The following is a 27,286-nucleotide window of genomic DNA, read 5'->3' on the forward strand; positions in this document are numbered from 1 at the left end:
CAGATACACAAACATATATTTCTCAAATGTCTGAAGGACTGCTAGTCAAAGGTAGAATCAGTCAATCTAGCCTTAGCCAAAGCTATGTTTCTTTCATGAACATTTTCTGACAATTCATTCGTGAACCATGGGTTAGATCTGTCCTTAACTCTTAATCTCTTATGGAGCATGCTAAACCGAGAGGTAAAACATTTAAGGACCTGATCTGAAATTAGAGATAGAAGACACACCCTACCAATCATACAACACCATACAGGAAATGTTGCTAATTGAAAGTTTTTAAAAATTCCTCTTTGTAATAATGCGTGGACATGATTTAGGTAGTTTAGTATCTCTAAAGCAGGTAATGGGACAATGGTCACTGAGTTCATTAGCAAAGATCACATTGGCTGTAAACTTATGAGCGGCGTGCTTTTGAGCATGATATCCAAAATAGTCGATTTTTAGAAGGGGTTGTAAGTTTGGACGGATTAGTTTAGTTATCAGTTTAGTTAAATTTAGCTGAGTACAAATATACTTCAGTCTATCTGACACAGGCATCTACCAATCCAGGTATTAATAATTCAGATTTAGCATAGTTAGACAGCAAGCCAGACAGTTTGCTGAGAGCAATTGCTGAGAGCAATTGGGAGGGCGATAAACTCCCACTAAAGTTAGTCTTCGTAATAATGCCAAACTATCATTTAGGACAAGATATTCAAATAGCTTAGGGACAGATGTGATAATATACACAGGAACATCCAAGCTGTTCTTTATGAATATGTCGACACCCCCACCTCTGCCAGCCCTGTCAGATCAATAAGAATTACAGTGCATTCGGAAAGTATGCAGAGCCCTTGACATTTTCCATATTTTGTTACTTTACAGCCTTAATCTAAAATGTATTAAATAAATGTTTTCCTCATCAATCTACACACAATACCACATAATGAATAAAAATACCTTAAGTATTCAGACCCTTTGCCATGAGACTCAAAATTCAGCTCAGATGCATCGTGTTTCCATTGATCATCCTTGAGATGTTTCTACAACTTGATTGGAGTCCACCTGTGGTAAATTCAATTGATTGGACATGATATGGAAAGGCACATATCTGTCTATATAAGGTCAGACAGTTGAATGTGCATGTCAGAGCAAAAATCAAATCATGAGGTTGAAGGACTTGTCTCTAGAGAGCCGAGACAGGAATTTGTCGAGGCACAGATCTGGGGAAGTGTACCAAAAAATTTTGGGAGCATTAAATGTCCCCAAGAACACTGTGGCCTCCATAATTCTTAAATGGAAGTAGTTTCACTCTGTCAGAGCTCTTCCGTGTTCCTCTGTGGAGATGGGAGAACCTTCCAGAAGGACAACCATCTCTGCAGCACTCCACCAATCAGGCCATTATGGTAGAGTGGTCAGACAGAAGGCCCTCCTCAGTAAAAGGCGCGTCACAGCCCACTTGTAGTTTGCCAAAAGGCACCTAAAGGACTCAGACCATGAGAAACAATATCCTCTAGTCTGATGACACCAAGATTGAACTTTTTCGCCTGAATGCCAAGCGTCACGTCGAGAGGAAACCTGGCATCATCCCTATGGTGAAGCATGGTGTTGGCAACATCATGCTGTATGGATGTTTTTCACCGGCAGAGACTAGGAGACTAGTCAGGCTTGAGGGAAGGATGAACAGAGCAAAGTAAAGAAAGATGCTTGATGAAAACCTGTTCCAGAGCACTCAGGACCACAGACTTGGGCGAAGGTTCACTTTCCAACAGGACAACGACCCTAAGACAACGCAGGAGTGGCTTTAGTACATGTCTCTGAATGTCCTTGTGTAGCCCAGCCAGAGCCCGGACTTAAACCTGATCGAACATCTCTGGAGAGACCTGAAAATAGCTGTGCAGCAACGTTCCCCATCCAACCTGACAGAGCTTGAGAGGATCTGCAGAGAAGAATGGGATAAACTCCCAAAGTGCAGTTGTATCAAGCTTGAAGCGTCATACCCAAGAAGATTTGAGGCTGTAATCGCTGAGTAAAGGGTCTGAATACTTTTGTGAATGTGATATTTTCATTTTTTAGTTTTGAATGAATTTGGTAAAATTACTAAAAAAGCAGTTCTTGCTTTGTCATTATGGGGTATTGTGAGTAGATTGATGTAGATTGAAAAAATGTTCAATACATTTTAGAATAAGGCTGTAACGTAACAAAATGTGGGAAAACTCAAGGGGTCTGAATACTTTCTGAATGCACTGTATATATTTATTCAGAGACACATCAGAGTCTGGCACAGACCTTTTAACCAAGTCTCAGTAATTATCAAAATGTCTATGTTAGTTTGAGAAGCAAGAATTACAATAACATCCATTTTCGAAACCAACTTCTGGCATTTACATGAACCAGTCCAAGGCCATAGCTGCAGGATTTCAGATCAGATGGAGTCTCTAACACAAACATGCTGTGAACAGTAGGTGACCCTCTATATGAAATAGCCATAGCCATGGTTGGCTTGAAATGGTATAGATACAAGATTGCTTAGAACTGTGCCATTTGCTCTATGCCTCGAACGAGAACGTGGATTTAATACAAGACTCAATGAGGATTACCTGTTTCAGGCAAGGACTGATATCCCATCACTTTCTTAGTACTTTTTCAATGTTAGCACTCAGTAACCAAGCTCCTTTCTTGTTCGGGTGCAGGCCGTCCCTTCTTAGGAACTGCAGTTGCTCCCAAAACAGATTGAAATTGTCAAAAAGATTCAACGCTTTTTCAGAGCAGAATAGCCAGTTGACGTGATCAACTCCATGATCGTGTGTTGGGATAGGGCCAGGAAAAACAATATGCTTGCCCGTAGCCAATAGTCTGTATTTGAAGACCCGTCTCAACTCAGCCCATTGCCGCAGCTTGATGTCATTTGTACCAGCATGCACAATCATTACGTGCAACTCCAGGTTTTGGTCTAGAATGACCGTATGCTCCCGAGTGATGTCACGCACTCTGGCACCAGGGAAGCAGAATGTCTTTGTGCCATCAACCACCACTTCCCTTACAAAGGAACTCTCAATGATGGCTATCTTGGGAGAGGGAGCTGGTGGATTTCCAGGTGCGTGGTGCAGCGAAGAGCGCCGTTGCCTAGAAGGGGGGGTGTGCCTCAGAGAGAGGGGTGCCTCGAAAGAGGTGTTGCAGGGGGCGACGAGGACCTCCGTTGGCTCGGTGATCCAAAGTCGCTGAAGTTCGGTGGTGAGCAGTTGGGTAAGGCAGGGGGCACGGTCTGGCTGCCAGCTGAAGGCGGACCAGACAGGTGGACATGGGTAAAGGGACTGATGTCGTCGCCCTGTTGTTTGATGTTGGTAATCACTTGCCTGGCATCAGGGTCAGAATATGTGAGCATTGGAAAACTGAGTTGAGCGGTCGGAAATCCTGCTCATCGCTCATGGAGCACTACTTGCGCACTACTTGATGTTTCACATCCTTTCCAACCTTTCAGTTAAGATAAAAATTAAACAAAAAATGCCTTATTAGGCTTAATCTACCGTGCCTTTGAATTAATTTTTAGAAACACCCGTTTGGCCAGAATCTGTTGCTTCAGGCTCATGCGATGGTGCCTGGAGAGAGTATATATCTCTCTGCTCTTGCAGAGCGACTGGGGATGCTAAACACCCTGTTGGCCACTCTTGCCAGGCTAGGCAGGGATGCATTTTTTTATATAGGTAGGCCTAAAGGTTTTTATGCAAAATAACCCACTCAAAATGGAAAGCTCCTTGAAAGTTGGAGTACGCCATGCCTATTCGGCTAAAATCAATGATGGCCTATTGTATAGACAATAGAACAAAAATGAAGGAAACTTTTAAGAGATCAGATTTTTAGTTTATAAATACTTTGCTACAATGACACACTTAACAAACTACCCACCCCATTCCTTTCTTTTAGCATGTGCATGTAGTAAGTACCCCATCATGCTGTCGGGATATGTGTATTTTCAGATTCCACAATGGTTCTTTAGTTGTGGATATTACATCGCCACACTCCCTCTCATGCTCTTGGTCCTCATCTTTGTAAGTCACCTTGATTTTGCTCCACCCAGGTGGAGGTTCCCTCTGGCCCTTTCGCCTAAGCACCTCGGCCCAGTCTCTGTGGTGAAGTGGAGTTGAATAAGCCACCTGCTCCAAGATGTGGGACAGATCGACTTCGCCCAACTCTCCACCACCCTGGGCGAGACAGATTTTCTGCGCCAAGATATGTTTAGCCTGGGCTCTAGCTACGGTACATTGGTGAACTCGTCAATGAGTCTCTCCTACTTCAGCTCATCAGATAGCCTGCGAACTTCTTTCTGCAGCAGCAGGGTTCGGAGTAGGGACAGGCAAGGGTCGAAACCAGGAGGACTAGAAGCAAACAGAGACTGGGAAAAATAGGTGCAAGGAAAACCGCTGATTGACTTGGCAAACATGATAAACTGGCCCAGAGAGACAGGAAACACGGGGATAAATACACTGGGGATAATAAGCAACACCTGGAAGGGGTGGAGACAATCACAAGGACAGGTGAACCAAATCAGGGTGTGACAATAAATTAAGATAAAATAGCTCACAGACGAGTGCAGGCTTTCCTGAATTTGAGCGTGTGCATGCAGACGTGTGTGTAAGTGTCTGCTTGCTTGAGTGTGTGTGTGATGTAAATCTTCTAGATAAGTAAAGCGCTCTTACTGTGTTAGCTCTTCTGGCGTTATCAGCAGACGTCCACTTATGATAGTCAGGACACGGAGAGAGGGGTCAGTTGTACCAGCGCCGACTAAGCAACTTCGGGTCACAGGGGGCCTTTCTTCAGTCAATAGGCCAGCCTTTGTTTGGCCACTTGTCCCACAAGGGTTTATCTCTTGACCTTCAATGTAAACGTCATGTTGTTGACAGACTTAACATCTCGCCTGGTCAGAAACGACTGATTTTACAGCCACTCTTACCACAATGAATGCAGGTGACCATAGAATGGAGAATAGACCCCCTATAGGACAAGAGTGATTTTAAATAGAATCAATGTTTATAACTGCTAATCAGATGTGCTGTGTAAAACGAGCAAGAGTTGGGTATATGTTTAGTATATTATATCTTTGTCACGTTCTGACCATCGTTCGTGTGTGAGTTGAGACGGGTCTAGTGTTTTAGTGTTGGTCAGGACGTGAGCTGGGTGGGCATTCTATGTTGTGTGTCTGGTTTGTCCATTTCTATGTTAGGCCTGATATGGTTCACAATCAGAGGCAGGTGTTAGTCATTGTCTCTGATTGGGAACCATATTTAGGTAGCCTGTTTTGTGTTGGGTTTTGTGGGTGATTGTTCCTGTCTTTGTGTTTGTTACCAGATAGGACTGTTTTAGTTTTTGCACGTTTCTTGTTTTGTAAATTGTCGTACTTTCATCTTTATTAAAGATGCACAAAACTAACCACACTGCATTTTGGTCCGCCTCTCTTTCCCCACAAGAAAATCATTACAGAATCACCAACCAACCAAGGACCAAGCAGCGTGGTTAACAGAGGCAGCAGCAGGAGAAGCGACAGGTGCAGCAGGAGCAACAGAGGCAGCAGCAGGAGAAGCAGCAGCAGCAGTGGGAGAGGCTGCACTATTTGGAAGAATGGACTTGGGAGGAGATCCTTGACGGGAAAGGACCCTGGGCAGAGCCAGGGGAATATTGCCGCCCCAAAGCCGAGCTGGAGGCAGCGAAGGCAGAGAGGCGGCATTATGAGGAGCTAGCGCGGCAGAGCGGCTGGAAGCCCAAGAGGCAGCCCCAAAAATGTCTTGGGGGGGGCACAGGGAGAGTGTGGCAGAGTCAGGAGTCAGACCTGAGCCAACTCCCCCTGTTTACCGTAAGGAGCCATGGATGAAATTGGAGCTGTCGGCGAAGCTGAGGGCTGAGTCTGAGAGTGTTGAGGATGTATTGGACAGAGTAGAGAGAAAGCTGTTGGTTTGGCATAGTATGCACGGCATTCGCCCTGAGGAGCGTGTTAGCTGTCCGATGCCACCTGTGTCAGTTCCTCGTACTCAGCCTGAAACGTGTGTTGGAGTTCTGGGGGATTTGATGCCGGCTATACACACCAGGTCTCCAGTACACCTTCACAACCCGGTGTGTCCTATTCCTTGCACTCACCCGGAGGTGGGTGTCCCCGGCCCGGTACCACCAGTGCCGGCTCCCCGCACCAGGCTGTCTCTCTGTCCCATCAACACAGGTGCTCCCGCCTGTCCGGCGCTACCAGAGTTTCCGCCCCTCAGTCCAGAGGCGCCAGAGCCCCTTAGTCCAGAGGCGCCAGAGCTCCTCTGTCCAGCGCCGCCTGAGCCACCAATCTGCCCAGCGCCGCCAGCGCCGCCAGCCTGCCCAGCGCCGCCAGCCTGCCCAGCGCCGCCAGTGCCGCCAGTCTGCCCAGCACCGCCAGTCTGCCCAGCGCCGCCAGATCCGCCATTCAGCCAGGATCTGCCAGAACTTCCAGTCAGCCAGGATCCGCCAGTCTGCCAGGATCTTCCAGAACTGCCAGGATCCGCCAGTCAGCCAGGATCCGCCAGTCAGCCAGGATCCGCCAGTCAGCCAGGATCCGCCAGTCAGCCAGGATCCGCCTGTCAGCCAGGATCCGCCATTCAGCCAGGATCTGCCAGAACTGCCATTCAGCCAGGATCCGCCATTCAGCCAGGATCTGCCAGAACTGCCAGTCAGCCAGGGTCAGCCAGGATCTTCCAGATCCGCCAGTCAGCCAGGATCCGCCAGTCAGCCAGGATCTGCCGGAACCGCCAGTCAGCCAGGATCTGACGGAACCGCCAGTCAGCCAGGATCTACCGGAACCACCAGCCAGCCAGGATCTGCTCGATTCATCAACCTGCCTGAGCTTCCTCTCAGTCCTGAGCTTCCTCTCAGTCCTGAGCTTCCTCTCAGTCCTGAGCTTCCTCTCAGTCCTGAGCTTCTTCTCAGTCCTGAGCTTCCTCAGTCCCGAGCTGCACCTCAGTCCGGAGCTGCCCCTCAGTCCAGTGTGGCCCGTTGTTAGGGTTCCTAGGCCAAGGTTAGCGGCGAGGGTCGCCACTCAAGGGACGCTAAGGAGGGGGACTAAGACAATTATGGAGTGGGGTCCACGTCCAGCGCCAGAGCCGCCACCGCGGACAGATGCCCACCCAGACCCTCCCCTATAGGTTTAGGTTGTGCGTTCGGAGTACGCACCTTGGGGGGGGGGGGGTACTGTCACGTTCTGACCATCGTTTGTGTGTGTTTTCCTTGTTTTAGTGTTGGTCAGGACGTGAGCTGGGTGGGCATTCTATGTTGTGTGTCTGGTTTGTCCATTTCTATGTTAGGCCTGATATGGTTCTCAATCAGAGGCAGGTGTTAGTCATTGTCTCTGATTGGGAACCATATTTAGGTAGCCTGTTTTGTGTTGGGTTTTGTGGGTGATTGTTCCTGTCTTTGTTTGTGGCACCAGATAGGACTGTTTTGGTTTTTGCACGTTTCTTGTTTTGTAGATTGTCGTACTTTCATCTTTATTAAAGATGCACAAAACTAACCACACTGCATTTTGGTCCGCCTCTCTTTCCCCACAAGAAAACCATTACAATCTTGGGTATATTGAAGACAATGTTTCCAGGGGGAAGGCCATCATTCTAAATAACATTTTATTCTTAACTAGTTAAATAAAGGTTACTTTTTTTAAATGTAATAAAACATTGCACATTTTTTTTGTAAAAAAATGTTTTTTTGATCAAAATTGTGTTTTTTAGACACACGTGCAAACTTCATGGAGTAGGCCATTCAAGGAGTTGGTCTGATGGTGCCCTCAGATGTCATCGACCTCCCTCATTTTCACCTTATTTAACACCTGATTTACTTCACAAAAGACACTACTTAATAGGTTGTCCACCTATAAGTATTGACATAGCACAAGTGTGGGGGGTGAGTCTTTCCTCTTTTGCTTTCTATTGTTTCTCAAGCAAGGGTGGGAGGACGATGACCTCATGGATTCCCGTCAGACCAACACCTTGAATGCCCTACTCCTTGAAGTTTGCAGTTGTGTCTAAAAAAACTTTTCTCAACAACGCATTTTTTTTTACCCTTTTGTGTGTACTGTATTGAGACTTGGGATATCGCTTTTCAACTGTAAAAGTCACCCGAGGACATCTTTAACAGAAGGCACATCTTAATAGGTGGTCCAAGTAAGTCATGACATTGCACAAGTGGGGGGGTGGGCCTTTCCTCTATTGTTCTCTATTACTCTTCTACCATTCCTCAAGCAAGGGGGGAGGCTGATGGTATAATAATACAATAATCACGACTTCCCATCAGCCCAACTCCTTGAATGCCCTACTCCTTGAAGTTTGCAGTTGTGTCTAAAAAACACTATTTTGCTCAAAATATATATATTTTTACCCTTTATTTAGTGTGTGTACTTTACTGTATTTATACAACAGGAAAATGTCAAAATTTACTGGCGAAGGATGTCTTTAAGTAAAAAATAAGAATAAACTTGAATAAACACCTTCTGACCTCAACAAGAGGATCTCATGTCTTGGCCTATCAGCCAACATGTTGGGTTGACAGTTGCAAGGCTGGGGTCAAGCCCCGGTCAGGACTACCCCCTGACTTCACTACAATACGTTGTCCACTCACCTCCTGATACAGTATTTACAACTGAGAACGACACAATGGATGCTGATCTTGGACTGCATTTTTGGAAGCAACTGAATGTTTATATTGTCCAGCGGATGAAGAGAACAAGCGGAGTGATCTGGTTTCCTGGATATGAGGCGCTAGGAGCAGTTGATTAGACTTTAATGATGCTGGGCAGTGTGTTGTTGGACTGAGCTCAGGTCATTATAATGAGTTCCTTATCAGATCGGGAAGGTCAATGGAACCTGCTTCAGGATTTGGTATAAACACGTGTTGCCCCCTGCCAGATAGGGAAGTAAATGTGTACCCAAAAGAAAGTTTGGGTTTTTCATCCCCTTCTTTCATTTGTATCTGGAATCATTTCAGAGCCCAGAGACAAATGTTGCATTGCCTAGCTAGCTACTTGGTTTGATGCTGGGGGTGAAGCTGTTGACGGGAACAGCAGATAAGTCTCTACCCCCCGTCAAAGTCTATGCCAAAGCTCGCACACTAGCCCCAACCCTTCCGAAAAGTCCATCTGTGTTTTCAGTCCTTCATGCTTAAAATCACCGCCTCGACTTCAAGCAAGACCTCTGCGAATTCAAAGTAAGTGCCAATAAAGTGCCATTTAATTAACAGGGTTGACTGTAACAGGGTTGAGGTTTTCATCTTAAATCAGCCATAAATCCCCTTGTGACAGAGGGAATGGAAGCTTGATGATAGTAACAAGGTGGGGCAATTGAATGCAAGTTCCCCCAAAATTGTTTTAATTGTTGGGTAACAGGGTTGAAGAGTTATGCTCAACGTGCACAGTTTTCAACTACAAAACCCCAGAAAATCCAACTGCTTTGTTGCAGGTGTTGGGTCACTTAGTAGGGTGGTTTTCTTTAAAAAGAGCTGTTGACACTGGGTTATTAAGATTTGACCCAGCGGGAGGCATGGTTTAGTAGGTGGGACCTTTGTAAGGATGAGTTGTACTCTTGCATTGACATCAATGCATGGAATACATTACAGTTGAAGTTACACATTCATCTCTTCAGCGAATGATCTCTCTCTCTCTCTCTCTCTCTCTCTCTCTCTCTCTCTCTCTCTCTCTCTCTCTCTCTCTCTCTCTCTCTCTCTCTCTCTCTCTCTCTCTCTCTCTCTCTCTCTCTCTCTCTCTCTCTCTCTCTCTCTCTCTCTCTCTCTCTCTCTCTCTCTCTCTCTCTCTCTCTCTCTCTCTCTCTCTCAGATCTGCCAGTGACCCCATATCTGTGTCACTTTATAACCAGCCCTTATCAACCACCTGACCACCCCAGGACCAATCCCAGCCCAGCAGTTTGAATACTAGTTTAACGCAGGTCACTACATGGATTGGATGGGGGGTGGGGGAGGCAGGCTATTTGTGTGTGCGTATAAGGGGGATGTTTGAAAGGAGGGAGAGAGAGGTTCACCAGGGCGAGTTCACTTGACTTCAGAGCTAACTAACTTTTTAACCCCTAAAGTCTCAGCCCTCTTCATTGCTCTGATTGTCCCAATGAATTCTCACAGAATGAAAGAGGTTACGAGTGTCGATCACTGTTGTTAGGAGTTAGATGTTTACTCTCTGGAGCTGTGGATTGGGACTCGAGTATGTCTTCTTCCAGCCCTGAGAGAGACCAGTGCAACTCTACAGAGGACCTGGCTCGTGCAGGTGAGTAGGGACTAATGTGTTGTAACATGGCTCCGTGTGCAGTGTATGGTGCAGTGTGCCATGTTTCAAGAGGCCCCTCTATACCTCATTTCTTTATTAGACTGTTTTATTAGACTTTGATGTTTCCATGAATACAGTGTAAACTTGCATATTTTCTCAATTAACCTTTTGAATGTCCATTTGATTTGCGTTGTTGAATAACATCCATGACATTTTCCCTCTTAGGCTTATATACAATGTACTGTTCTTTTTTGCTACAAAAACACAATGCAAATGTTTTTATATGCATAAAATAGTCATTTGTGTTAAAGGTAGATGTTAGCAGATGTTGCAAATGAGGTAGCTTCAACGTGTGGTCTCGATTGCAACAAGTCGGGGCATCATCATCGATAGGCTACAGCTTGCAATTGTTTCAGGAAAATATCAGAGAAGATGATGAGCTTTTCAACATTGATTACTATTCAAAGTTTAGTAGATTTTAAAAGTAAATAATTGGTGCATTCTAATCGTAAACATAACAGGCAAACGCATTCCAGCAATCTGACTGAAACGAGTTGCCCAACACTTTACAGTCTAAGTGGTATATGAGGCTATTGTGTTTTACAACTTTGCTGTGACATTTTGATGTGCTTGTAGAAGTACTAGTGTTCGGTTTAAATGTTAATTCTCTAGATGAAATAATTGCAGAGTAGCCTTATGCTCGGAAATTATCAAGACTTTAAATGATATGGTAATTTGGGGTATTATCAACTGTAAAATACTCTGAAACGTTTTACTGCAGCTTACTGTAAATTAATGGTGCAATGTGGGAAAATGTTGTGGGCGGGGAAATGATTGCTGTATTTCGAATAGTACTGTAATTCCACCCCACATAATACAGCACCATTCTGTATCTTTGCAGTGCCAAAAACCTTTTGACCACTAGCGGGTGCATGGTATTGTTGTTTCTGGCTCATTAACATACCAATTTACCAATTTAGTTATAGTGCCCCATCAATTTGTATAGGGGACAGATTGGAGTGGTAGCAAGACTTGAACCTTAAATGGTTGAGCAGTTTACCATGTCCTTGTGGTCTATTTTACCATGTAGATGCTGCCAGCTTGGAAGCCTTTGTTAAAAGGCCTCTAGAAATGCAAGTGATATAAAACATAAAATATACATTAACATACTGTAATGTGTGAACACTTTACCTAGAAGCCAACCTGCTTGCACCAATCCTTTGTAACTACAGTAAAATACTATGAAATTCATCTATTCATTAATTCATTTCGATTACGGTAACATTTCTTTTTAAAAGTATAATCCAGGCAATGTTATGGTATTGTACTGTGTCATTACACAGTACTTGCTTTGATACCGTATTTATATTACAGTAGGTGTACTGTAATATGAAATACAGAATGTTGCTTACCATCAAGCTTCCTGTAAGCTACTGTCAAATTCATAGTAACCCCTTTACACCGCATGAACAATATGCATGAGAAATTCAAAAAAATTCATGTTATTTAGAATGATAAAACACCACAATTGCAACAATTATTAGTAGTATTGCCTATTTGATAGTTTGGAAATAATTATTAATTTGTAGTTTATGTAAGAAAAGATAATTACATTTGAATTAAAAGATTATGTCTAATGGATAGGGTATAATGAAATCAGTGTGTGTGTGTGTGTGTGTGTGTGTGTGTGTGTGTGTGTGTGTGTGTGTGTGTGTGTGTGTGTGTGTGTGTGTGTGTGTGTGTGTGTGTGTGTGTGTGTGTGTGTGTGTGTGTGTGTGTGTGTTTCACAAATTACCTTTCACCCACCTGGTACACATAACAATCACCTGAGGTCAAGACAGTTATTTACAATTTCAAATATTACATTACATTTCATAACACTTTACCCAATACATTTAGTGTGTTCCCTTAGGCCACTACTCCACTATCACATATTTACAATACAACATCCATGTGTAGAGTGTGTGTCTTATCAGGTGTATATGTGTCTGTGTATGTGTCTCTTCACAGTCCCCGCTGTTCCATAAGGTGTATTTTAAATCTTACCATGATACCAAGCTAATTTGAGAACAAGGCTGCCTAAATTCTATCAAGCATATTGATTGTAGCACTCGTGCTGGCAATACACTGGATCACTGCAACTATAACTTCCGGGATGAATACAAGGCCCTAAATGACTATCGCCCCGTAGCACTCACTTCTGTCATCATGAAGTGCTTTGAGAGACTAGTCAAGGATCATACCACCTCCACCTTACCTGCCACCCTAGACCCACTTCAATTTGCATACCGCCCCAATAGGTCCACAGACAATGCAATCGCCATCACACTGCCCTATCCCATCTGGACAAGAGCAATACCTATGTACGAATGCTGTTCATTGACTACAGTTCAGCATTCAACACCATACTACCCTCCAAGCTCATCATTAAGCTTGAGGCCCTGGGTCTCAACCAGCCCTGTGCAATTGGGTCCTGGAGTTCCCGACGGGCCGCCCCCAGGTGGTGAAGGTAGGAAACAACATCTCCACTTCGCTGATCTTCAACACTAGGGCCCCACAAGGGTGCGTGCTCAGCTCCCTCCTGTACTCCCTGTTCACCCATGACTGCATGACCATGTACACCTCCAACTCAATCATCAAATTTGCAGATGACACAACAGTAGTACGCTTGATCACCAACAACGACGAGACAGCCTATAGGGAGGAGGTGACGGCACTCAGAGTGTGGTGTCAGGAAAACAACCTCTCACTCAATGTCAACAAAACATTCAACCTTCTCCACGGCTGTCCCGTCAATGTGGATAGGGGGGTGCTCCATCTGCTGTTTCCTGAAGTCCAGAATCATCTCCTTTTAAGTTCTGCAGTGTACATGTCACAGACAAACTGAAATGGTCCACCCACACAGACAGTGTGGTGAAGAAGCCGCAACAACGTCTCTTCAACCTAAGGAGGCTGAAGAAATTTGGCTGTCACCTTAAACACTCACAAACTTTTACAGATGCACAATTGAAAGCATTCTGTCAGGCTGTATCACCTCCTGGTAAGGAAACTGCACCGCCCACAACTGCAGGACTCTCCAGAGGGTGGAGCGGTCTGCACAATGCATCACCGGGAGCAAACTACCTGTCCTCCAGGACACCTGCAGCACACGTTGTCCCAGGAAGGCCAAGAAGATCATCAAGGGCAACAACCACCTAAGCCACTGCTGTTCACCCCGCTACCATTCAGAAGGTGAGGTCAGTACAGGTGCATAAAAGCTGGGAACGAGATACTGAAAAATAGCTTCTATCTCAAAGGCCATCAGACTGTTAAACAGCTATCCCTAGCACAGAGAGGCTGCTGCCTACATACAAACTTGAAATCATTGGGCACTTTAATAAATAGATCACTAGTCACTTTAATTATGCCACTTTAATAATGTTTACATATCTTGCATTACTCATCCCATATGTACATACTGTATTTTTATAACATCTATTGCATCTTGCCTATGCCACTCCGTCGTCACTCGTCCATATATTTACATGTATTCTACCGTTCAAAAGTTTGTGGTCACAGAAATGTCCTTGTTTTTTAAAGAAAAGCACTTTTTTGTCCATTAAAATAACATCAAATTGATCAGAAATACAGTTGTAAATGACTATTGTAGCTGAATGCCTCACAAGTCCTCAACTGGCAGCTTCATTAAATAGTACCCGCAAAACACCAGTCTCAACATCAACAGTGGAGAGGCAACTCTGGGATGCTGGCCTTTTAGACACTCTAATGTCCTCTTGCTCAGTTGTGCACCGGGGCCTCCCACTCCTCTTTCTATTCTGGTTAGAGCCAGTTTGCGCTGTTCTGTGAAGGGAGTAGTACACAGCTTTGTACGAGATCTTCAGTTTCTTGGCAATTTCTCGCATGGAATAGCCTTCATTTCTCAGAATAAGAATAGACTGACGAGTTTCAGAAGAGTTTCTTTGTTTCTAGCCATTTTGAGCCTGTAATCGAACTCACAAATGCTGATGCTCCAGATACTCAACTTGTCCAAAGAAGGCCAGTTGTATTGCTTCTTTAATCAGGACAACAGTTTTCAGCTGTGCTAACATAATTGCAAAAGGGTTTTCTAATGACCAATTATCTTTTTAAAATTATAAACTTGGATTAGCTAACACAGTGTGCCAATGGAACACAGGAGTGATGGTTGCTGATAATGGGTCTCTCTATGCCTATGTAGATATTCTATTTCTGTTTCCAGCTACAACAGTCATTTACAACATTAACAATGTCTACACTGTATTTCTGATCAATTGTATGTTATTTTAATAGACAAAAAATGCACTTTTCTTTCAAAACAAGGACATTTCTATGTGACCCAAACTTTTGAACGGTAGTGTATATGTTCTTATTCAATCTCTTTACTTAGATTTGTTTGTATTAGGTAGTTGTTGTGGAATTGTTAGATTACTTGTTAGATATTACTGCACTGTCGGAACTAGAAGCACAAGCATTTTGCTACACTCGTAATAACATCTGCTAACCATGTGTATGGGACCAATAAAATTATTTTATTTTTTATTTGAAATAGAGTTCCATGTACCCATGGCTCTATGTAGTACTGTGCATCTCCCATAGTCTGTTCTAGACTTTAGGATTGTGAAGAGACATCTGGTGGCATGTCTTGTGGGAGATGCATGGGTGTCCGAGCCTTGTGCTAGTAGTTTAAACAGACACCTTGGTGCATTCAGCATGTCAACACTTCTAACAAAAACAAGCAGTGATGAAGTCAATCTCTCCTCCACTTTGAGCCATGAGAGATTAACATGCATATTATTAACGTTAGCTCTTCATCTATATTTAAGGGCCAGCCATGCTGTTCTGTTCTGAGCCAATTGTAATTTTCCAATGTCCCTCTTTGTGGCACCTGACCACACGACTGAACAGTAGTCCAGGTGCAACAGAACTAGAGCCTGTATGACCTGCCTTGTTGATAGTGAGTGTTGTTAAAAAGGCAGTGCAGCATTTTATTATGTTCAGACTTACTCCAAGCAGTTGTGTGTGTGTGTGTGTGTGTGTGTGTGTGTGTGTGTGTGTGTGTGTGTGTGTGTGTGTGTGTGTGTGTGTGTGTGTGTGTGTGTGTGTGTGTGTGTGTGTGTGTGTGTGTGTGTGTGTGTGTGTGTGTGTGTGTGTGTGTGTGTGTGTGTGTGTGTGTGTGCACAGCGTGCCTTAGGACCTCTCAGATACAGTGTGTCTCGAGTTGACCTTTGATATGTAATATTTGGTTCTAGGACCGCTGTGCATAATTTTTCAATAAGACTGAATTATGTTGGTTTCCGCAGAGCCAAACCTTAAAATAAAAATGTGTGTGTGTGTGTGCATACATGCATGTGAAAATACGCTAATGTCTTATTTGCCTATTTTAACACACACAAATCCTGATTTTCATTTTGTGGTTTTAATTCAATGGTCCATGTCACTAATGTTGTCTCTCCTCGTTATGCCTACACTTTAAACCACAAGTCATCCTTCTAGGAAGTTGAACTCAGCAGTAGCCGTGTGTGGGTAAAATCACTGGGGAAGCCAAGCCAGGGAAAAAAAGCCATATTACAACCTGTGTTGTGATAATTGTGTTGTTTGCTCTATAACCGGTTAGTTCATACGCCTTGGCACCGTGATATATAGGCCTAAAGCCGAGGCAATAAGAAGACACAGTGGCAAAGTAAATTCAAACAAACCTTTGTTTCATCACAAACCGGAGAGCATCATCTGTCCTGTGAAGTCCACAAAACATATTGCATGTAACAAACAGTTACATAACATAAAGCTCTGACAAAGGCTGTGAGGGTGATACGTAAAGCTTATGAAAGAGCAGTGATACTATCAAGAGCAGTGTGCAGGTTCCTTCTTTTTTCTCAACATAATCTAAATCACCTATGCTTAGTCTAATACATTAAAATATACCAAAAAACTATATAATCCAATCAATGTAAGCTAAATATGATGTGGCTTTCCATTGTACTTATTTCCGTGTGTGTGCATGCATGCGTGCAAGTAGAAAAAACATAGTTGACTCACCCTACTTGTAGAGAAACGCCAATGCCATCCTCCTCTTTCATGTTGCCTAAACAGGTCTATGACTCTGTCAGATACGCTTTTAGTTTTTGTTTTCCTACCTGACTAAAATCCTTGCTCACTAGCCTAACTTCCTTTCATGGGCAATGATGAACCAGGCCAGCTAGTTAACATTAGCCTAACGTTACTACATCTAGCTACATGTTGAATTCCATACTCTCAAGCCAGGTGCACAATGTATGAATTTATGGTTGGATCAGAATAGCCGTTATAATCATTGGCCAGTACGGAGAATTAAGTAAACCCACAAGTCCACAAGTCCAAATCCCTATTTCCATCCATGGCTAATTTAGAAAAGGGATGATTTTAGCTAGCTATCTAGCCACTGGAGGACAATGACACAACGAGATGCAACAATTCAAATTTTCTGTCAATGACATTTGGCTTCTAATGAAATGTGATTGGTGTGAAGCCAAATTCAAACGGGCTTCCCTTGACACTTTTTTTTGGTGCGCCAGGACCATTCACAGCTGAGATCACTCAGTTTAGCTCAACGCTGATTGGTTATTATTTTACACTTTTTGTATCAAGGGAGGCCAAGTGCTCACTGGCTTCCCTCGCATTCAATGCTATGGGCAGCAACAATGTAATTCTCTTTTTAACCAGATGGGCTACACATACAGAGACAAATGGGCGCTGTAAAATATAAATTAAAATATAAATTATTTTGTATGTTTATTTATTTATTTAAAAATGTGTGTGTGTGGGGGGGGGGGGGGGGTCTGGCTTCCCTGGGCATTCATGAATACATGCCACTGGAACTAATTCAATGAAAAGTAAGTATTACAGTAACTAAATGAGAAGTCACATCAACTTACTCTTGCAAGTTGTAACAGTAGAATGCATAAGGTGCAATTTTGAAATTGGGTAGTGCATAATCAGTTTTCCTCATCATGCCAGTCATTGCATATTTTAGAGAGCTATTTATATACTGAACAAAAATATAAAAGCAACATGCAACAATTTCAAGATTTTACTGAGTTACAGTTCATATAAGGAAATCAGTCAATTGAAATAAATAAATTATGCCCTAATCTATGGATTTCACATGACTGGGCAGGGGTGCAGCCATGGGTGGACCTGGGAGAACATAGGCCCACCCACTGGGGAGCCAGGCCCAGTCAATCAGAATTAGTTTTCCCCCACAAAAGGGCTTAATTACAGACAGAAATATTCAGTTTCATCATCTGTCCAGGTGGCTAGTCTCAAGACATCCCGCAGGTGAAGAAGACGGATGTGGAGGTCCTGGGCTGGCATGGTTAAGCGTGGTCTGCGGTATTTAGTCCGGTTGGATGTACTGCCATATTCTCTCAAATTAAATTGGAGGTGGCTTATGGTAGAGAAATGAGCATTAAATTATCTGGCAACAGTTTTGGTGGACATTCCTGCAGTCAGCATGCCAATTGCACACTCCCTCAAAACTTGAGACAAATGTGGCATTGTGTTGTGTAAAAAACCTGCACATTTTAGAGTGGCCTTTATTGTCCCCAGCACAATTGGGGTTTAGAGTGTAGGTCTACATGAATTGATATTTCCCGTCCTGTATTGATTTCTGTAAATATTAAGGAGAGAAATTAGATCATTTATACAAGTAATTGAGAACGTTTGGTAGCCTATTTAAAAAACGCAAATACATTTCGCCTTAAGCAATATATCATATTATAACTTTGCTACTTTTTAAAATGCAAATATTTTGCCAAAGACATGGCAATATGTTTTGGGATATTAGCATAAAACAAGGAACATTTGGGTCAAATGTATGGTTTTGTCACAATTGCATCGGATGAATATAGATAATATTTTGGAATTAAGCGTAAAACGAACATGGCATTAGGTTTCAGTAAAATGGTACGTTTGCGCGCAAAGTTTCCCCGTAATTTATCGGCTACCTGTTCCTTATAAAAACCCTAATGAGAACGAATAAGTTATAACTCGTTACTATTATCATACTGTACCTCATTGTGTAGGCTATTTGTCTTCCGCTCCTCTGTGTCTAAGCTCGTTTTATTTTAACATTCACCTTCGTTTATTTCCTTGTTATCCCACTGCTTTTATTAAGTCCATCATATACTGTATAAACAGCTGTGATTTAGACAGTGTGTGGAAAACCGGTTAGAAGTGATGTTGCCTATCTCCGCACGCGATTGGAGCTAACAGTGTGATGTCAGAGTCCATGAGCCCCTGATTGGCGCGAGGCAGCGGTGTCAGTGTGGAGTAAACAAAGCAGCAAGGATAGGACCGAACTTCACTTCCCACTACATCACAGATAGACCGAGTCCAACCTTACGCGAAGGAGGGGCCGGCGTGACAGTCTTTGCCATCCAGCCCGAAAGTTCCTTACAGTTCGCTAACTACACTTTCAAGACCCTGGTCAAAAAAAGACGTGGAAAGGCCAGCGTATAGATAGATGTATCGTTGCCCGGGTAGATTTGTTATTTTCATCACAGACAGAGCTAGAGAGAGAACTGGAAATCAGTGCGCTCCACTCCTCAACTTCGCGGCGAAACCATGCTCATATTCTAGGTTCAGCGGCATTGCTCCGTATTGCAATTTACGCAAGAGCGCTATTCAGAATTAATTTACATTGGGCTCGCCGTTGCAGGCTACCTACTGGGTATGTAGCCTCGACATATGATGTCAGTTTAACCCGAGCCGGCTGCAGTTGAACCACACAGTGAGCGCGCGGGATTTGGGAAGTCACTTTTCTCTGGTGTGTGTGTGAGAGAACCTGTGGTGATCCTCTCCCGTCCAGGTGGTCCACCGGACGGAGCTGAGTCTCCCGCTCAGCCCAGCGGAGCTGTCATGCTGCCCAAAGCCGACACGGAATCTTTGGGACTCGTTCGATCGCATGGAGAACAGGGGCACATGCAAAGGAATATGCAAGGTAAGAGATTGAGATCGATGTACGCAATATTGTAGACCGCATGTCCCTTGTGCCTTATCACAATCGTAAGTTGTGTCATTTGTGCACAATACCAGGCGAAAGACCTGGCAGTGTTAGACAGAATAAGACAACAAACTCGTCTTGCCTCTCGCGCTTGCCTCTCTCATAGTTCACGTATTTGCTGATCATGCATTGTGCAACAATATCAGGGTGCACAGGGACCGTCAAGATGTTGCACTTGCGAATTTACCCTACCCAAATTCGATCCAAATAGTCCATGCCAAATGATTGTTTTGTGCACTCTATGAATTCATTAAACTCCCAATACTCACTGTCAGATATCATTCGGTTTAATTCATTGTTTTTTATTCCAACATATTACGAAATTAAACGCCACAGTTTATCTATCATATAGCCAACGTCATCTGATGATATTTTACTAGGCTAATAAGTAAACCACCCGAAAGCCCACCGATATCTACAATTTGCGTAATATGCATGATCTGATTCGCCAGCAGTTGTTAAATCCTGAAAAATTGGAATTCCCAAAATGTCACTAACTCTGGGCTATTATCTTTTAAACCTCGATTTCAGTACCATGCAAAATTATGTCAGTGATATTAAAATAACTGTTTTATTCTGGATAAAATATTTTAGTTAATGTCACGTTTCTGTCAAAAGGCAAAAGTTGATATACAAAAGGGTGATGCATGTAGAATCTTTACTCCAGAATGCAAATGCGAGCGTGCAAATCATATAGTCTAGTCTTTGTGTCAGAGTAGCAATAGTCCTAAAACAAAAATTCGTAGGCCTATGTAATGATTGAAAAATACCCAGTTGAGTTAGATAAAAATGTATCCAAGTAAAATGTGTTTAGTTTACAAACTATCACCTATAACCCGTTGTGGCAATTTGGTTTAGGTGTTATTTCTCACAATTCTAGACTAGTGCTTTGCTTGAATTTCCCAAAGTTGAATAAGATATGGAAATAAAATAACTAAAATTCTCATCGAAAAAATACTTCTCTTGCAGGCCTATCGAATTAATATCTGTAAATCCCTTCATTTTGCCAATTGTACATTTACATTTGTTTTAAAATCAAGTCTCATGTGGCTTTGATTTTTTTTAAACACCTGATAAAGGAACATCAACCTCAAGGAATAAAGGGCTAGAATTTCTTTGTGACATTCTGTTTCACTTTACACGGGTAGTTTCTCTGTGTGAGTGCACAAGCAAATGCCTCTCTCCAATTCATTTAAACATATATTTTAAAAATCTACATTTTAACTGGATATAGTTTTGAGGCTGCACGTGCTTAAGAGACCATAAGTAAGATTCGATAGCTTAGGTGATATCCGTAGGTTACAGAAAAGCTGTCTGAACTTGGCAAAAATCCAAACGACTCAGAGTTCGCATACAACTTGGGCTATCCATGGGTTCTGCTCTCCTGTCATCAACATACGAGGCCTGACACTTTCCTATCGAAGGGATTTTTCGTGCAGGCAGATATGTTTGTAATATAGTAAGTAATAGGCTACATTATCAGCTAACTCTATTAAAAGTTTTTTTTAAAGTGCACTGCAGAACTTTCAAAACACAAGAGGACTTGTTGCCTCTTTCAACTTAATATTTAGCGCTTATAAACGCTGCGAGATCAAATGGTCACTGGAGAAAGAAATCAGCAGGCACAGGCAGAAAGATGCAATTGCAATTGAAAGTTAGCCTACATTATTTTATATAGAGTCTAATGTCGGGAAATAATTTGCCAGTTTTCCAGTCTGCTCTGGAATTCATTGGGATTTTTCTGTTTGATGTTTGCCACTTTTTATAAGAACAATAAAACATTTTGTACCCACTGTAAATGTCAGTTCAGCAGTTTGCATAGCACTGTCATATATCCTCTCGTCAATGCAACTATTGCATTCGGCATTCATGCACGTAAAATGTGGGCTAAAGCAGTGGCTTATGGTAAGTCAATACAAATGTAGGCCTACACATACAGGCTACAGCAGATAGGAACAATAGCGATTTAATGAGCGCATTTGTAAGTTCAATTTCAGTATCAGTTTTGTATTTTTATTTCGCCTGTTAGAGCGAAAGGTTACACTGTATGTCTTCATTTGTCTGTGGGCGGTAACATTTTCTCCTCGAATCCCTTACTCTATTTTACCATTTCCCGGATGAATTCACAACTTAAAATCATGAATATTTATGAAGCTCAGTTTCATATGTTTGCCCTGTCTGCGACTGGCGAGCAAGAGTGAATGCTGCAAAGAGGGATACAGAGGTATATTTTCTTTCAGCTCCATCAAATAACATTATTCCTTCAAAAATGATAGTTTTGTGAAATGCCCTTTTTTGTTTAAAAGCTTTAAAATTAAAATTAAAATTCTATTGAACATTTTATGGATGTCGCCAAAATATTACAGAACCTAAGCTCATTGTGAAGTTATTCAGATGTATACGTTAAAGATGACTGCATTAGGCAGAGATGGTCTTTCAAACGAAACAGTCTTCTTTGTGTGCTCATGTGTGTATTTTATCTATTGCAGCCCCCCACTATAAAATGATGGACTACTCGTATGACGAAGACTTGGATGAGATGTGTCCGGTTTGTGGCGACAAGGTTTCTGGATACCACTATGGGCTGCTCACCTGCGAAAGCTGCAAGGTTTGTTCTTTTTTTTTTTTCTCTACCCCTTTTCTACCCTTTCATCAGATTGTCCATCTGTGCTTCTCTTGAACATAGCTGCTTATAGGCTAACTCCTACATTTGTTTGTCCAATGAAGTTTCAAGTAGACTATTTTAGTCGTATTTTCTATAATGTTCATCTCTAATGTCAATTTGTGTATAGCTAGCCGTTCTGTGTATGCGTTACATATTTCTGCCTCGGCTGGCATCATTTAAAACAGGTGTTATAGATTTCATCAGTTTTCTGACCATGAGATGTTAAATGTTTTCTTTGAGGATACCTTCAATAGCAACATTGCTTAAAATTAGATCTCAAATGAGTGTCTTCAGCGAAATCATCTTGTGTTTGCGATAAACTGTGGCAAATGTCTACCGGCACAGTTCTAAATGGGATCTGTCTGTGTTTTAGGAACATATTTGGGGTGTCATTTTTTTGTACTGTGTAGTTATTTCAATGGAAGCTGTGTGTTTTGGACTGGGAAAAGATTGGGTTTGGAGCGTTTTTATCGTTTCTCGCCAGTCTACCACACTGCCGTGGGTCTGAGAAGGGTGGTATCAGGACTCATGTCTAAACGCACACAAAGTAATACAGTGTTAGTCTACTTTAAACCTATACAGACACACATACACACATACATAGGCACATGCAAGCGGACACAAACATGCACACACGCAGGCAAGCAGGATGCACGCTCACACACGCACACACAATCACTGACTTGAAAATGTGTGAAATACTGTACATTTTAACTGGTCTGCGTTAGGCTCTTCCCATATTCCCATAACCTCTGTTAGACACAGAAGCTGTGGGAAAAGTCTAGATTTGGATAAAGACACAGACACAGTGTACTGACACACAAATTCAACATAGGCCACATACTGTACACAAAACACAAATGAGAAGTTGGGACAACCTGGACGTTGAAATCTTGCGGCTTTACGCAAATTCAGTTGTTGGTATCCACGCTTTATTTTGTGGCTTACCTTGTTTATAGAACGCGCGGGGGGGGGGGGGGGGGGGTAATTACGTTGATGCGTGTTTGTCTGGCCGAAGTCAGTAGACTGTCTGCCCACTGTGTCTAGTTTCGAGTCTAGTGCGGTTTCATTTTCATGTCACGACCCTGCATCGCGATTGTACATTAAATCTGTGTTTGGAATTTGGTGAAATATTGATCATTTTACTTTTAAATGGGCAGGTTTAGGGGATTCTCCTGCTGGTATGGATCGGGAATACGTTAATACCTTTTCCCCATTAGATTTTTCCTGCTGCTTCTGAAAACGAATTCAATGGTGCAGGTAGAACGGTGTAATCCCGGAACTGTAAATTATGGATATAATTTATTGGATTTTTTACTCTAACACTCATATTTTTAAATAATTAAATTGAGAGATAGATAGAGGAGATTTTACAAGTCAATTCTGAAGTCTTCATAGGGCCGTGTAAGTGTGAATACCAATGTATATATGGCTGGAATTGCAACAGGTTGCTTCATGAAAATACTGAACACCTATTTGATGATGTTACTCGTAATATTGTATTAAAACTCTGTTTAAACTCACAATGAGAACAGAAGTATATTCTATACTTTTCATCAAACACTAATTCAACTATAAGTAGCATAGGAATCATATTCATGCATCCGTCTCATCACTTACCCAAAGTACATATTTATGTATGAGGAAAATTCTGACTTTCATGTGAGTAAAAATTCAGCATTAGCACTGAAAAGTAATAGGGTGATGTTAGTATGTTAATTGCATAAGAATAAGAATTAGTAGGTGTTATACCAAGTAGGCTATATCAGATTTGGGGTTTGCTGCTTTGTTAGGGTTTTAAGCTTTCTTCAGTGTAAACATTTGATATCAGTATGTTCATTATACAGTTCAGTTTAATTCAGTACCAGACATTGAACACTGAAGCCCAATTCTCATATCATTGTCATGAACAGGAGCTGGTATCAATACATATTTTATTTGTGTGTGTTTGTGTGTCTGTTTGGGGTCATTTATTTGTATTTATGGCTGCAATTATGTGTATACATAGTCCGTTTATCAAGTATATTGTTTTGTGTGAATATAGTTTGGTAGTTTGTTTTTTCTGTGCCTCCATTCTGTGATTCCTAGTGTTCACATCACTGTGTTTATGCCTGTGATTGCTTCCCATTATATGTGTGTGTGTGTGTGTGTGTGTGTGTGTGTGTGTGTGTGTGTGTGTGTGTGTGTGTGTGTGTGTGTGTGTGTGTGTGTGTGTGTGTGTGTGTGTGTGTGTGTGTGTGTGTGTGTGTGTGTGTGTGTGAGTGAATAGGGCAATTACAACAGTTGGGGTCATAAGTGTTGACATCTTAGTTCTTGCCTTTCCACAGGGCTTCTTCAAGCGCACTGTTCAGAACAACAAGCGGTACACATGTATAGAGAACCAGAGCTGCGCCATCGACAAGACACAAAGAAAACGCTGCCCTTACTGCCGCTTCCAGAAGTGCCTTACCGTCGGCATGAAGCTGGAAGGTAAGGACAACTCTTGTTAATGAGATTACGAAACAGTAAGACAAGGTCATAGTATAGTTAGGGTCAGGGTTTGATTTACGTTGGTGAATGACAGACTTGTGTTCAAGTAGTATTTGTTTGTCTTTCAAAAAGTTTGAGGACTTTGATCGAATCGTGCAGAGTGCCAAATGTTTGGGTTTTGCACTTTTGGGACTACTCCTTCGGTTCCATTGCACCAGACAAGTTCAGTCACACCCAGCTAAAGTATTTGAAAGAAAACAAATACAATTTGAGCTCAGAGTCTGGTGCACAGACCACGCTTATTGGAGTGGGAATTTAGCATGGGCAATCAGTAAAGATGTGGAAATTCTCCAGTCCACTATCTCTGAACTCCCTAGAGTTAATTTGAACGCTACGGCCATATTCAAACAAAACTGTTATGTGGAAGTTTTGGGGCAAAGGAAAAACAAACACGTTTGAATTGGTATCACCTAAGGTTTTCAAAGGTTTTTACTGTTGTTGTATAGACATAGGTTAATGTAGAAGTTGCCCTAAACCACAGATCGAGGATGAGATACTCCTACCCCAATCCTAACTTTTACCAGGTTAGGATTAGGGGGATGAACAAATATCTGACCCTGTATCAATAATGAGGGCCAAATTCAACCTACTCTGTAGAAATAATCCAAACATGTCCTGCAGGTACACAGAGGGGCGAGAAGTGAAAGGCAACATTGGCTTGATTTACCCCTGACACTCATATCTATTGGGCCCTCAGTCTTTAGCCTAAACCTTTCCTCGTTGAACCACAAATCTTCATAAAACCATCCCATATTCATGTGTACTTTTAAGCATTTTTTAAGATAACAGTTCTTTTTTTGGAGTCTTTTCCTCTTAGCCCGCAGGAGTATGGTTTTAATTACTATTAATTGTGAATGGCCGCGGGGCAGAATTTCCACGCCTGTCATTTTACAGCTTACTACGATGTGATTTGTTTTCATATGCCAGCAGCTGGGCGGAGGGGCCCTGCAGCGCTCTGTCTACTTCAGCCCAGGGGCAGAGCCAGGCAGGCGAGTGGACAGGCAGGGAGGCAGTGTGGAGAGTTGCCACAACCTGTAAAGAGCACTGAGCTCGAATCCTGATCTTCCAGACACAGCTTTCCAGTAAACACATAAATATATTATAAATATATTCAGACGCACCAAAAAAAGGTGTTTACAGCTAGACCCGTTCAGTCCTTCATTTTGGGCTGATTTTTGAAAAGAAAAAATGGTCGAATTGCAGTTAAATCTATTTTTAAAGTTTGGATAATTTTAGGGTTTGTTTTGCTTGTTGGAAGTTGTTCCTGTCTACCGATAAGTCAATAGACCTAGTCAATATCCAGTACAGTGTTGGGCTGGGGCTGTAAATAATGGTGAAAATACAGGCAGTCATATCTGAGTGACACAGACAGTATCCTGAGTCTGACATGTCTGCCATAGAGAGATTCAGTCCCTGTTATCTGGACTGATAAAAGCATGGCGACGCCTATCTATCCTGGAGGAAAAGGAGTCATTATGCCGCCGTGAGATATCCTTTTGTTGTGTATTTATGCCAATGATAAATAGTTTACCTTTGGCCTAATGTGCAGTCTGGGCTCATGATCTGATTTCAGATTCACTTTTCCTGTTGTTGTGTCTTTCCTGTTGAGTGTGAATGAGCAATGTACAGATTACACTCTTCTTTTCCCTTGAAAAGGTGCATTGGCACTGGTATTTTAACATTGATGAGTGTTAATATAGGTTAACATTTCTGAGTGTTAAAACATGTTTTAAAACATAGTGTTAAAATGTACCATACTTACTAATATCCGTAATTCATCTAATTTGGATAATTTACTTTGTTAAGTATGGTGGGAATTCTTTATTCCTGTTTTATTGCCCAAAGCTAAATTGTCAGTAAATAGCTACTGTCATCCAAGAGCCTAGCAAGATGCCTGTCCCAGGTATCAAGAGTAGGATTCAACCACCCGCACAATGCATGCACTACTAGCACACTGCTGAAAAATCTCATGCTTCTAGGCCTAAAAAAACATATATTTATTTAAGCATATACTTTATAGTAAGTACTATTCAGTCATTTAAACAAAACGTATTATCCCATTTAGATTCTCACTGTAACATGCAATATCGCTGTTAGGGAAAAACATCACTTTTTTCCCCCGCAGTGCAGGTTTGATTGAACCCCTGCCCGAATCCTAATATTTCCACACAGATAAACGGAATTGTCTCCTGTGTGTTTGTGTTTTCCCTCTGTCCTCCTTTTTTTCTCCTCCCTTTCTCCCTGCCCTGTCTTGTTTCCCTTTCTACCTGCCGAAGAAACGGAAGCCAGACTCCTGTCCCATTACTTATGCATAGGTATCATAGGTATTCATGTGTGTGCGTGGGGTAGCGCACATCCAGAGTGGGAAACGGGCAGACATGACAAACAGGGTGTCAGAACCTGGCCAGGGGAGCCATTAATATGCTGCTGCCCGACAGGGATCCTCACCTACGCTCACTTAATATTCCTGTATATTAAACACTCATAAATCAGACCATAAGCAGAGCCCTTTGTGCCGTGGCGGGCCGGGCCCGGGATGGAGTGTAGAGTGTGTGTCTGTGTGTTTGTACCTAAGCCCCAGCCTTATACTACAGTCCTACACTCTAAACTTATACCACAGACCCATCCTTGTACCTCAGCTCCTGCCTTATACAGTACAGTATTCTCCCCAGTATCAAACCCCAATCCCAACCTCAGCTAGCCCTAACCCCCAATCCCCCAGCTAAAGCCCCATCCTCTCCCAAACTCCATCCCAGATTAATCTGTACAACATGCATGTAAA

At 42.5% G+C, this 27,286-nt stretch overlaps 1 protein-coding gene across 2 annotated transcripts in view; it reads left to right on the plus strand.

Moving 5' to 3' along the window:
- The first annotated feature begins 9,984 nt into the window (after positions 1–9,984).
- LOC135512522 (nuclear receptor subfamily 5 group A member 2) overlaps positions 9,985–27,286 on the plus strand; it is a 101,038-nt gene continuing 83,736 nt past the window's right edge. Inside the window, exons 1-4 of one of the 2 annotated variants that reach the window (XM_064934630.1) lie at positions 9,985–10,252; positions 19,116–19,247; positions 21,800–21,918; positions 24,303–24,444. In XM_064934630.1, coding sequence (XP_064790702.1) covers positions 10,192–10,252; positions 19,116–19,247; positions 21,800–21,918; positions 24,303–24,444 — 454 coding nt within the window. In that variant the 5' untranslated portion in view covers positions 9,985–10,191. Of the gene's footprint in view, positions 10,253–19,115; positions 19,248–21,513; positions 21,535–21,799; positions 21,919–24,302; positions 24,445–27,286 lie in introns of those variants that run through there. The other variant, XM_064934631.1, reaches the window with a different exon arrangement.

Source organism: Oncorhynchus masou, chromosome 24 (genome assembly GCF_036934945.1).
Source record: "Oncorhynchus masou masou isolate Uvic2021 chromosome 24, UVic_Omas_1.1, whole genome shotgun sequence".
Taxonomy (NCBI): Eukaryota; Metazoa; Chordata; class Actinopteri; order Salmoniformes; family Salmonidae; genus Oncorhynchus; species Oncorhynchus masou.